This window comes from Oryzias melastigma, linkage group LG13, assembly GCF_002922805.2.
Source record: "Oryzias melastigma strain HK-1 linkage group LG13, ASM292280v2, whole genome shotgun sequence".
Taxonomy (NCBI): domain Eukaryota; kingdom Metazoa; phylum Chordata; class Actinopteri; order Beloniformes; family Adrianichthyidae; genus Oryzias; species Oryzias melastigma.
The window spans coordinates 28,076,959-28,090,398 of record NC_050524.1 but is presented as its reverse complement, the minus strand read 5'-3'; the positions used below and the strand labels follow the sequence as shown (position 1 = coordinate 28,090,398).

General features: G+C 37.3%; 1 protein-coding gene across 1 annotated transcript in view; it reads left to right on the top strand.

Moving 5' to 3' along the window:
* lekr1 (leucine, glutamate and lysine rich 1) overlaps nucleotides 1–13,440 on the top strand; it is a 103,398-nt gene that overhangs the window by 74,743 nt on the left and 15,215 nt on the right. The window contains exon 9 of the mRNA XM_024278055.2: nucleotides 8,175–8,238. Coding sequence (XP_024133823.1) covers nucleotides 8,175–8,238 — 64 coding nt within the window. The remainder of the gene's footprint in view (nucleotides 1–8,174; nucleotides 8,239–13,440) is intronic.

Here is a 13,440-nt window from a genome sequence, read left to right as displayed (position 1 = left end):
TACTTTTTAACTCCAAAATAAAAATATATATTTCTGTCTGAATATGTTTCAGCTTTTAGGGCAAAACTACCACATAAGAAGTTAATAATATTTTTTACTTGACTTTAACACATTTTGACTGATCTCAAGTTTTAGTTATCCAATATTTAAACATATTTAATAGATGTAGTTTCTGCAATAATTTGAATTAAAAACAAGGTGGGAGTTGACTTTACATAGGAAGAAGTGGACTGGAAGTTACAATCCATGATCTTTACTAATCCTCAGTGGACCTTTTCTCTGCATAGAGCTGTCTATGATGTCGTGCATTATATTTGCATCACATTGACAAACATATCATGTTGTACTTTTTTTTTTTAGTTTCTGTCTGTAGTCCCCAAACAAGTGAAAATCAATACGTCAATATCAATGTAAACATTCAAATACCCACTCGTACATTAAACTTTTCCACAAACTAGTGATTATATAATAAAATTATACAATAAAGTCTAACTAAAACCATATCGCTGCTTATAGACCAAAGGTAAGTAGTCATTGAAGCACACACTCTTACTTTAAACATTTCAAAGGATTTTAATTGTTAAAGGTTGAAATAGGGTGACTTGGACCTCCTTTTCTCTTGGTTTACTTTTTACGAATAACTAATAGAACCGCCCCAGAAAAAAAAAAAAACAGTTTAATTCATCATTATAGTCATAAAGAGCTTTTGGGTAAAAGAACAATATATATTATATTAATTATATTGAGTTATATTGAGTTTAACATAAAATAAAGGTCATATTTTTAGTTACTGTCTACCTGTGTGCAATTGTATGTAACTCTGACTTTATTTTGAAGGTTTCAGAAGTAATTTTCATTTTATTTTCTCTTTATCACGTTGAGACGTGATAAAAATAATCAAGTAGTTATATGTTAAGGTTAAGTAAAAACAACTCGAGCTGAACAAAAATAATGCATAAAATAAAGCTCTTAATTATAAAAAAGGGTAATAAAGAAGCATAAAAACCTATTTCAGCTCTCTCTGCCACAGGGAAAAAGTCATTATGTAGCACCAAGCTAATGATCGTTTTACTACTAGACCTATTTTCATCCAAAAACTTTATTGCTAAGAAGAACTTAGCTTTCTACCATATAAACCAACAGACACAGTTCACTTACTGCCTCAAAAACTCACTAAGGTCCACAGAGAACTTGCAAAAAAGTTTACACATTTAGACACATTTGTTTAGAGCTACATTAAAAATCTATTGTTTAATTTGAAAATATTTATATTAATCTGACATAGTTCACATATTTTAAAATTTATTTGTAAAATAATGAGACTGTTAATATCATACAGTGTTACATAGATTCTCTAAATGAGAAGTTCTAACAAAAATGTTCAGATCATTAACATTGTTAACATTGTTCTTCTTCTCCTGGAGGACGTTTCAGTTTGGCCACTAGGTGGCGATCACGCTATAGAAGTACTTAACTCAAGAAGAAGACAACAGTATGAGGGGAAAAAACGAAGTTTTATACCACAAATAGTTACTTTAAAGAATATTTCCTTAAAAAAGTTTAGAAAATTAATGCATGTACGTAAATAAAGATGTCCATTTAGTTAGCAATTTATTTTTTTGGTCAACCGAGCGTTAGCATTAGCCGTCCTATGGGAAATTCTATTGAACGTTAGCATCAAGCTAGTGGACTTTAGCTTTGTGTGCTAAAGCGATTTACATATTTTATGAATCGATTGTTGATCTATTAAGCTTAAATCGATTCAAATCAAATCGATTTTTTTAACCCAGCCCTACCGAACTATACGTCCATATATGAGGAGTTGGGAGTAAGAAAGCGTTGAAATAACACACACTGTAATTTCTCGAATGTTCATCCAATCCATGTAAATTCTGACATGTGAAAAAAGCAGCTTTTCAGATCGACTTTGAACTAACGTGAAGTGTTGCCCTACCGGTGTGAAGCCGCTTTTCTCTGCAACAGAATAAGCGAGTTTACATTGATTAGGTAAGAACTCCACAGCTGTAAAGTGTTGCATATCCATGCAAGGTACTGTTTCCTCTCTTCAACGTCCGCTGGAATTATGTTCAGTTCTGCGCAAACAATTGAGGAGTTACAGTAGCCAAAAGGACGGCATTGCTGGAGTTAAAATCCTGATGTTAAAGGGTTAAAAAAGATCAGCCTTAATGCAGCTATAACCCCAAACAGCCTTTAACACAAACACTAGTGGGGTGGGGAGAATTTGCTGTCAGTTTTCAGCGGAAAACCATCAATCCTCCAGATGATGTTGGGTTGTCATGCAGAGAGTTCAGCGCCATAAAGCTAAAACAGAAAAGAAAACGTTGGTCCAGAACTTCAGAACACAAATGAGACGGCGGCCTTTAAACCAACAAACACAAAGTTAGGAACTGTTGTTCATCAGAGCCAACATTTTACATACAAGCTCCCTGCTTCACTCTGATACATCCACTTGCAGACAAATAGATCCATGAACGTCTTTGTTTGTTATAGCTGTCGTCTGGATCAAAACCGTTCGCCTGGATGGCTCCAATGTTGCTCGCCATTTTTGTTGCACCTCTAATGTTAGGTTGGGGTTGTGAGGGGGGAACACAAAACAGATGGATGCTGGGAAATGGGGAGGGGCTGGAAACAGCCCCACCCACAACTCAGAAGTGACTTTTTAATGCCGCTCTGCAGAAACTATGTCCTAGAACGGGTTCTGCAACCTTTAACACTTAAATTACCATTTGCGTCAATTTCTCACTGACAACATCCGACAGGAGCCACTAAATCTTAATCACGTTTCAGAAAAACAAGACACTAATTTGTTTGTGTATTATGATAACTATAAACAAACTATTTTTTGTCAAACTTATTAATTAACTTATTTAAACTTGAAATAGTTTATCATTTTTGTCAGAGATTTCACATAACTGCCTCTCAAAATAAAACACATCCTATGTCACATAGGATCATCTCAATGTAGTAAATCTTCAGATTTTCAATTTTTTTAGACAAAAATGTGCACATGAACTAAATCAGATTTTTTAGAAACACCTAAAATCCTTGAATTTGTTTAAAAATGGAAAATCTTTTGATACAAAATGTCCTTCAACTGTAAACTACTTTATTTTTTTACTTTACTTCTTACTTTTTACATTTATATTTTTTTTAAAAAGGTTTTATTTCCCTTTAACCAGAGAGCCACAATAGAGGTCAAAGTGCCACGTGGCTCTAGAGCTGCAGATCCCTGTCCTGGAACATGACACAGCATTTTTATTATCATTATTCTAACTAAAAACGACATAACCCTGTTTAAAAGACCTCTGGGAATGCTTTTAAAATACATCAAATCATGATTGGAGTGCCTGTTTTTTAATCACTACAAGCCTTATTTTCACTGTTTCTTGTTTGCCTTGAAACCAAAGTGAGAGTTGAACTTTTTACGGTGAACGTTCCATGTGGTCAGAACAAGATTGAGGGGTGTTGAGATCATGAATTGGATGAATTGCTAAGTGGAGACGTAGAAATGGTCAAAAGAAGAAGAAGAAACGGAAGAGATGATCATGTTGAAGGAAAGAAGGAGGAAGGGAGGCTGCAGCCGTGGTTTCAGTGGTTACTTCACACACTCTCTGGCTCTCTCTCATGCACACGTGGTAACATTGGCCGCACACACACACACACACACACACACACACACGGGCCAAATGTGAGAGTCTGCCTTTGATTCACTAAAACTGACGTGGAGCTATAAGCGGAGGGACAGAGTGAGCGAGGAAAAGAGCTGGCGAGCGCTGGGGAAGGAGTGAAAGCAGCGGAGAGTGGATAGAGTAAAAGATTTAAAAGTCAAGAGAGGTCAGGAGTATCTTTGCTTCCTCATCCAGCTGTTAAATGTGAGAGGACTTGCTTCAAGTGGTTTCAAGCTGCAGAGTTTTCGTGACAAAAACGATGCTGGGAGCAGCTCTCCCGCCTGCCTGCTGCTCCACAGAGGAAAGTCCTGCTGCAGAAGAAAACCTCCAGCAGTTGATGCAGCCTTTTCCTCAACAGCCCCAGAAATGGGAAACTTCAAATAAATTCAAAGTAAAAATTTTTATAATGCAAGGACATAATGTATCATCTAATTAGGTTTAATCCTGTTCAATTTACTGTTTAAATCCTATCTTTTCACTGCATAAATTGAATTAAATTCAAAGGATTAAAGAAAACCTTAAAAGTAGCATTTGTGGATTCTTTTGATATTTTAATAAACTCCTGAACTGTGAGGTAGTTTTGTTGAGGTAAATGTGTAAATCAGGGGTGTCAAAATCAATCGCACAAGGGGCTGAAATCCAAAACACAACATAGGTCGTGGGCCGAAAAGGATAAACACTTATCGAACACACTAAAACAACATTTTTAAAACTTAAAACCGTAACTTTTTGATATAATTATGAACTAGATATATAGCATTACCTGTGATAATGCTAGTGTCAATGCTGTAAGCTGAATTTGGCTCCTGAAGATGCTGAAATGATAGCTAAATATGCTGAAGCTGATAGCTGAAATGCTGAAGCTGATAACCAGCTAAAATATTAGCTAAATGCCAAGTTACCCTAAAAAAATGAAAAAAAATGTAGGTTAGCCAAAACAGCTAGCATGTAGCTGAAATATTAGCTAAACTCCAAAATAGCCTAAAAAATCTTAGTAAATGTCAAAATAGACCAAAAAGTTAGCAGAATGCCAATTTTAAAACTTTAAAATTGTATTTTTTTTTCAACATAGTAATGGATAATATTAATACAGGAATATTGTTCCAGAATAAATCAATTTAAACCTTAAATAACTTTCATAATACGTGTCCAGGAGTGCTCTTGTTCCTGCCAGTGGACCTCGCCTCTGGCTCGTTTCACATCCCTAGCTGTCCCCCAGCCCATCTGGATGAAGCCCATCTGCCACACTATTTAAACACATAGTTGTAAAGTTAGATAAGCTAATTCTTCTTCAACAGTTCTGATAAATCGCCTGTCCGTCCAGGGAGAGGATCTCTCCCTCATGTGGGCATTCCTAAGGCTTTGTCTGCTGGGAGGGAGGGTCTAAGGGCAGGGATAACCAGTTTAATCTAGTCAGTTCAGTTTAGCAGTTAGCTGTTGTTTATATTTTATGACCGACCTTCTGCTTCTGTAAAATTATCGGCATAAACTCCATAAACAATTTACATCTGCTCCCGATTCACAACAATTTGAGTAAATAAATAGTCAGAAATGTAATTTTAGGATAAAATGTCTTCATTTATGTCCTCCCTCACCAGAAAAATGCAACAAGAACATGTTAGAAACACCAAAAACAAACACAAATACCTCTTCAGTTCTGAACAGAGGGATGGTTTTTCTGAAAAAGATCTGGACTAGTGAAACAACTCCTGCTAAATGACACATCTTGAGTATAATTTATGGCTTCAAGCCCTGTACTCTTTAAAATGTTCGTTTAAGAAGTTAGTTTACTGTTTGATTTTTGGAGATCCTCTCCACAATTATTCTGCATTAAATTTTACCATTAAATGAAGAATAACTTTTCACAGATATTTGCAGAAATTATTCTTAACTTGTTAAACCACTCTAAATGACCCCATCTTAACCTCAGTTGCTAACGGTAACAAATTAAGTAAAGCTGACAAAAACAACTGAAAATATATTTTGTGGTCCTTCAGTTTAATTGACTTAAATGCAAAAATTGTCACATTTTTGGTTTTCTTTTTCATATTCTCACATTTTCAATAGTTGCCTGCCTTAAATCCTGAGTGGAAAATATTAAACCATCTTGTTCTGGGACTTTTAATTGGAGGTTATTCCACTGACATTGTTCAAATTATTTAAATCTGTCATAATTTCTGCTGAATTCATGATCTTCTTTCCAGACTTTTAGAGGAAGGCTGAGGAGCGTGTGGCGGTCAGCAGAGATTCCCAAGTGTTGATGCCCATTGCGACTCCTACGCACTAACAGCTCTTTTAAACTGCCCTTAAGCCGGGCCATCGTGCATTTACATGTGCGCGCAGATTATATCTGCAGACAGAGAGAATGTGCCTTTTGATGAGGGAGCAGCCACTTGCGCTGCACGCATACAAACCGGCCTGCTTCTAAAGCAGCCTGGCGTGTGAGCAAATGAAAGAGCGTTCCCAGATTCTCCCATCATTCCTCCCCGTAATCCCACCAGACTTCCTTCTGCGGGCTGAATTTGCACGCTCTCGTGGGTGTGTGGGGTCACGTGCACGCAGCCGCTCGAGCCTAACACATGCACGTTACTCAGAGGTGATCTTAAAAGTGTTGCTGCTCTGTCTTTCCAGAGATCTTCCTTTTTTTGATAGTCCAAGGGGGAATCACATCTGACAGGAGCACTCAAACAACCCGCATGCAGACATACACGGATACTGTATGCATCAGCGGTTTGTTACATATTTAAGAGGGGCTTCGGCTTTAGAAAAACTACCAAATCCTCAATTCCTGATTTTATTTATTTATTTTTGACAGGCAACGTCACTAAAAAAAAAAAAGAAAAAAAATCCCAGATGGAAGTGTGTGTTAAAACACATTCCAAAAAACACAAATGATGCTTAATTGTATTCTTTTTGCTCCACCCCCTCTTCTTAACAAGTCTGGAGCACATTTAAATGGAAGTCAGATTTTGGCTCCAACTCCCCCAGAGTGCCCATGCATGGACGTCTGGCTGCATCTATTTTCGCTCGTCTATTTGCATGTGCGCCCCGATATAAGCGGCCATCACCGCTGGAGTGAATCATATTGTGTCTTCCCTGATGATGATGAAGAGGAGGAGGAGGAGGAATGCGGCTGCTGTTCTTTATTATTCTGTACGTTATCCAGTCCTTTATCAGATGTGAGCGAAGGCGCACCTGTGCACACAAAGCGCTGCCTCACGCAGACATTTCTCTCATACAAATGGCTCCACATATTTCTGCAATGATGCAATAGTGAGGAAAACTCATGTTTGACTTTACTCACTGCAAGACTCTTAAGTTAAAATGACTCTTGTTTCAAGAAAAAATGTATTATTTTATATCTTATCAAGATTTTTTTTAAATAGTAAAATAATTTCAGTTTGAGAAAACATGTCTTAGTGACTCGAATGTTTTTCCTAAAATAAGAAGAAACTGTCTTTTTTGGCTTCGTTAAAGTAAATATTTCAAGATTGATTGACTTATTTATGAGTCATTTTACGATTGGCCTTTGATCGAGTCACTGAAAACGATCAAATTTGTATAGTTGTTTAGAGACACGTTGAATGCATGAACAGCTCAGGAATTCAAGCATGGTATGAACAATACCCCATTGTTTCATGTTGATGTAATTCATAATCGAACAAAAAATGTGGAGCAATAACCTTATTATACCGAGAACAGCCACTTTAGTTGTCCATATTCGCATGAAAATTTGTGTCGTCCATACGTTAAGTAGAGACTAAAATTAAGAGGTTAAAGGAAGGAACAGAAACTAAGTTTAACATGTACAAAAAATATAATATAACTTGTATCAGAGCAAGAATGGGTATTATGATTGAGTAATCACTGTTTATCTCTTTATAGAAGTATATAGGATTTTGGCTTCTTGGAACCAGTGAGTACTTCCTGTTTGGAATGCTAGGGGGAGGGGTCACCCAGTCCAGGTCTCACATACAGTCAATGGTCTATCCTCCTTGACTCATTTTGTCCTCAGAGGTTTTGAACTGTGTCAATATTAACAGAACATTCCTGATCGTATTTGTCTGTTCAGCTGCAGAATGTGCTGCACTGCTTAGCGGGTTAACGTGAACCGTGTGTATCGGAGAGCGGTATCACACTTTACACTCAAACTCTCTACTTCTTTGTTTTTTGGGTCTGCTCGGATGAAGCAGCCAACTCTGACTCCAGACATGTTATTTAGTTTAATAAGACAACATTAGGCCTACTTCCATCTGCTTTTGGAACCATGACCATTCGTTTCTGTTGCATTAAGAACACGCGATGAGTTATTTAGCCGCTGGATTTGAAGGCTGCAGTTGATCTGATGCGTTTATTTCCGTAGAGACAGTTTTCTTAAAGCAGCCAGCATTCATAAAAATCTAGACTAAATATCTTTAGAATGTAGAGGGTTAACTGTCAACAAAACTACATTTTTAAACTCATTAAGTCTTCGTGTGTTTGCAGGGAATCTCATCATGCAGCCCTAACCAAGATGAAGGCGGACTATGAAATACAACTCAGCACAAAGGTAACTCCTCATTCACCCCACGATTGGAAGGTCATGGGTTCAAGTCATGCTGGGGCTGGATGAACAAAATATTACAATTTCAGATTTTTCCACGCCTAATTTGATTTCCAATTTTCATTTTTATTTCTCCCTCTGTTTAAATTCTTTAACCAAACTATACACGACAAAATATATTTCATGCAAAAACGATTTTACTTTAACATCTGTGGGAGTTGGCTTGAACACAAGGTGCAAATAAATACGTTCTGTAGGATGTTTGCAAAACAATGCGGCAGGTGTTTTGTGAGCTGCTGCTAGCTTGAGCTTCTTGTAAAGAGAAACACGTCTCACAATCAATAGAGTCTGTTTGTTAGGTGTTAAAAGAAATTTGTTGTGCTCCCACTTTTTATTAAAAAAACGGCCTTCAAACAGATTTGTTGCTCCAAGTCTGAAGTCACTAAACTGAACCAGCTCTATTGAAAAAGAAGAAACTGTTCCTGCTTTTGGGAGCATAAAACCATAAAACCAGAGCGCTGGGAGAATAAACTCAAGATTTCCTCAAAAATCCGAAGTCTTCCCCTAGCCTGCTTGGGTCAGGGGTCTGCAACCTGCGCCTCCGGAGCCACATGTGACTCTTTTACCCCCCCATTGTTGCTCTTTGGTTAAAATAAACCCCTGCACTACCACTTCATTTAGCCCTTCAAAATTATGGAAAAATAGTGTCTTCAGATTTAGATGTCACTCCCACTCGATGACATCATCAAAAGTTGCTGCTCCGCTGTGTTGGCGCGGAGCTGCTATTGTTGAAAAATTGGCATTCTGCTAGCTTTTTGGACTATTTTAGCATTTATTAAGAATTTTTGGTTATTTTTGGAGTTTAGTTAATATCCCAGCTACATGCTAGTTGTTTTGGCTAATTTAGGCTTTCCATTTTAAGTTTTTTAGGCTGTTTTGAAGTTAGGCTAATAGTTACACGCTAGCTGTTTTGGCTAATTTAGGCTTTTCTTTTTAAGTTTTCTTGGCTATTTTAGAGTTTAGCTAATATTTCAGCAACATGCTAGCTGTTTTGGCTAACTTAAGTTTTTTGTTTTGTTTTGTTTTTTAGGCTAATTTGGCATTTGGCTAATATTTTAGCTGGCTGTCAGCGTCAGCATTTTTAGCTATCAATTTCAGCATCTTCCGTTTTATAGTGTTCAATAAATGTTTATTCTGTTCGACTTAAGGTTGTCACAACCTAGGTATGTGACAACTAATGGGACTTCTACTTAATGAGATATTAACTCTTTCCAGGTTGATAGAACCTGTTGGATCAGGCGACACTTTTCATTTCATGGACTAAAATTTTAGCCTAAACTACGGTTTGGCAGAATGTGTCCCACTGTGCTGCTTTAAAAGACACACATCAAAGAGAGAACGCTATAATCCAACTTATTTAGATTGCTTGCAAATGCTCAGGTATAAAATTACTGCCTCCCTTCAGGATTTGGGGAATACTAGAATTTTTAAATAAACGCTTGCAGAAATTGACGTCTTAGTGTATGTCGATGTGATGTGATGTTTAAGACACAATGTTTTAATTATTGTACCATGAACCTAAACAAATCAGACTCGGACATTTTGATTGCGGGGCTATCAGTTTACGAGTGGAAGACGGGGGGACGTAAACAGACGTTCAGGACGGGGTCCAAGTCGCTGTCACAGTTCAGAGGGGTTTTGATGGGGAGAATCCTGACACACGATGTAAATGAGATTATGAGTTCCACAATCCACAAGTCTGTTTCTCGAGACACACGCAACACACAAAGCCACTCTGTGTTTCATTACGCAATTAGTGTTGCAGTGGATGTTTCCCTCTGTCTGCAGCCCCACTGACGCACACTGATTACTGTTTGGTTGCATGTTTCACCAAAGAGGACCTTTCACAATAAAAAAAGGGGGAATTTTGAAGAATTACGTTTTCTGCTAATTTCAATATTTCTATGAATTTAATAAATAACTTGCTGCGAAACATTTATAGCAATTAAATATATCAAAAGTTGCAAAATACAAACAAAAAATATATAAATCGTGCTGATTTAATAGTAATGCTGCATTTTGACCTTGGTGACATCATATTGTAAGTCTGACCACTGAAAAACTGAAAAAGTCTGTAATTTCACAATGAACACCAACTTCCTGTCTGTGGCTAGTGTCTTCTAAACTGCCAGTGTGTCCATAGAGCTCACCTGCAGAACAGTCCTTGGCGAGACAATAGATGTGTTTGAAATGTGTAACGTCATCAAAATGTTTTCAATATTGAACTTAAAGTAAAAATAAAAATATATATATTGTCATTCCTAAATTCCAGCAAACGCGGGCATACCAAATAGTGCAGTTCTTTAAATGACCACTTGGGGCAGAAAACAGTAATTTGGTTCAGTGTCTCATTGAAAGAAAACATCAAAAGCCAAAAAAGTCACACTTTTACATTGAGAAAAATAAACTTTATTTATATTTTTAATCCATTTATTTAAAAATAGAGTTTTTCTACATTATAACGGTATTGTGATTTTCTATAATAAAAAAAACAATTTTAACATCAGGTGAAAACCCATACATGCCAACTCCACACAGAAGGGCCCCCCATTGATGTTTCAGGTCCCCCAGCTGGGACTCGAACAGGGGACCCTCTTGCTGCGAGGAAAGAGTGCTAACCACTGCACCACCGAGTCAAACATGACATTTTCTTTTATTATGGTCACTTTTCTACGCCATCATCCCTTTTCTCCTTTTGCTATTTCTTATAAACATGGTGTTGAATACAATTTTTTAATCTATTCACAAAAATAATCTCATTCTAATACCAAAACCATTTAGTTGAAACCTTATACCATCATTTTTGATCAGTAATTTAATAGAAATAAAAATGAAGGAACTTTAATGACTGAACATAAATGAACCAAAACTACAAATTTAATTGAATTATTAGTATTTTTCTTCACAAAGGAGGGATAAAGGCGGCTGTGGCTCTGGAGCTTCAGGTTGCAGACCCCTGGATTAAACAGATTATATGTGTTAATTTAAGTGAGGTAGAGAGTTTAATAATAGACAAAAGTAGTACTTCAGAAGAAGTTTGACACCTTTTTTTTGTCTTTTTCATCACATCAACAACTGCAGGTGTGTGTAACACGTCTCTGTTGGTGATCTTTTTATAACTTAAAATATTGAAGTCTTTCTTATTGGTGTTACTAAAGTTTATCTAGTTTATGTGGGACTTCATATTTACAGTCAAGTCAGCATGTGTGTGTCACACAGGGTTGAAGGTCCTTCCTTTTTTAGTCTCAAGCTCTCAGACGACTTCCCTTTGACCTTTAAATAAAATATATATATATATATTATCCTCTGCTTTCTTTTTTCATCTCTTATTCTTCCCTCACTTTTTTCCATTCCAGAAAAGAGGCCCCCAGACAAAACCCTTTTTTTCTTATTTTACCCACTTTCTTTCAGTGTCAGATTGGTAAAATTGCTGTAAAGGTTTTTTGTGTTGATTTGGTTTAGTGCAAAAGGGGAATTTACATGGACATGACCCAATAATAAGCCTAGAAATGTAGTAAATGTCTAACTCTATGTATTTCTAGAAGAAAAATGGCAGGAAAATGACACTGTACTTGAAATTTAAATTAAAAAAAATGTGTGTATTATTTCATAAATCTGGTGAAAAGTCAGTCTACTCTGTGTGCACTGCATAGTTTTCACCACAAATATTAAAAATAAGACGTTTTTCAAATCCATCCTTAAGAATAAAAGTCTTGAAACGTCCTTTAAAAGTTGAAAACTTCTTAATAGTTTAGTGTGATTACCAATAAAAACTCAATATATGGGTGTGCTTGAAGGCACCTCGGCTGTAAGCGGGTCAAAGCAGCTGCATGGTGAGAACGCTTCATTGAGCAAAACCACATCAAAAACAGAAAAACACGGGGGCGGTGTGTAAATATTTGGTTTAATTTACATATGAGTGCATAAATCAGTCAGTCTGTTCCTGAAAATGTCGTCTTTACAGTAATGCATGTGTTCACAGAGCGGAGGTCACACCTTTTTAGAAAAAAATCTAGAGCGATTATCCTTTACAGCTCCTCAGACTTTTGCAGCTTTTAAACTAATTTCAAGTCCAGGAAACAAAACACAAACAGAAGGCGTGGCTCAAGAGTTTTGCACATTTGTTTATGCTTTAAGATGGCTAATTCTCTTCCACACACACACACACACTCTTATCCAGGCAGGTTATTGTTCCCTCCGGGGTTCCTGACCTCGCTTTAGTTTATACCCATGAAAAGAAAACGGCCACTCTGATTATCTGTTCAAATACAAACTGCAGCTGTGTACACACACGCTCGCTGGCACACAAAAGGATACACACTCACACAAACCCTGGTGCTCTTCACACGTACATTCACCCTAGCTAAGAGGAAGTAGTGTTTTCTCATTTAATCTCCCACACGCAATCTTAGCCTCTCAAACCAAAACCATAACTCACACGCACGCACAGGGTCAAATATACACAACTTCACACGCCAATCTGTCTATTTTTTTTCCTCTGACACCCACATCCAGGGTTTTTTTTTCACACTTGCAAGCACAAGAGCACGAAGGCACGCACACACGGAATCACAATGGTCTCGGCCCACGGCGTTCACACTCGTCTGATCTCTGCCACTAGTAGAAAAAAAGCAAGGTGGCCTTGACTGAGCATGACTAAAATGTGCTGCAGGCTGTGTGCCGTCTTGTATTTGTATACCAGACAATTCTTTTTTTTTTTTACCGTGAGAATGCAATGACATGCCGGCCCACAATTTTCTAACAACGCAGGAGACTTTAGCCAAACAACACTGATGAACTCACACGGATGCACTCTGGTATATATTTTAAGAGATCCTTAGCCAGCTGTTTGATGCAGGCCTGTTTATTTCTGTCTGTGTCTGACACGTTTGTTAGACTGACAGGGCCTTGTGTCTCTTTCCTGTTTATGTCACCAAAAAGTCAACATCTTCATGACCTCTTTCAACTCTGACGCAGAGACAGGCATGGCAGACCTAAAACAAAACACAATATGTCCTGTCCATTGACTGTACATGAGAACTGGACCGAATGGCCCCTCCCGTTTTGCATTCCAAACAGGAAGTACTGGTTTATCTGAAAAGCTGAAATCCCATAGACTTTTACTGAGACATTAACAGTCATTCTTTT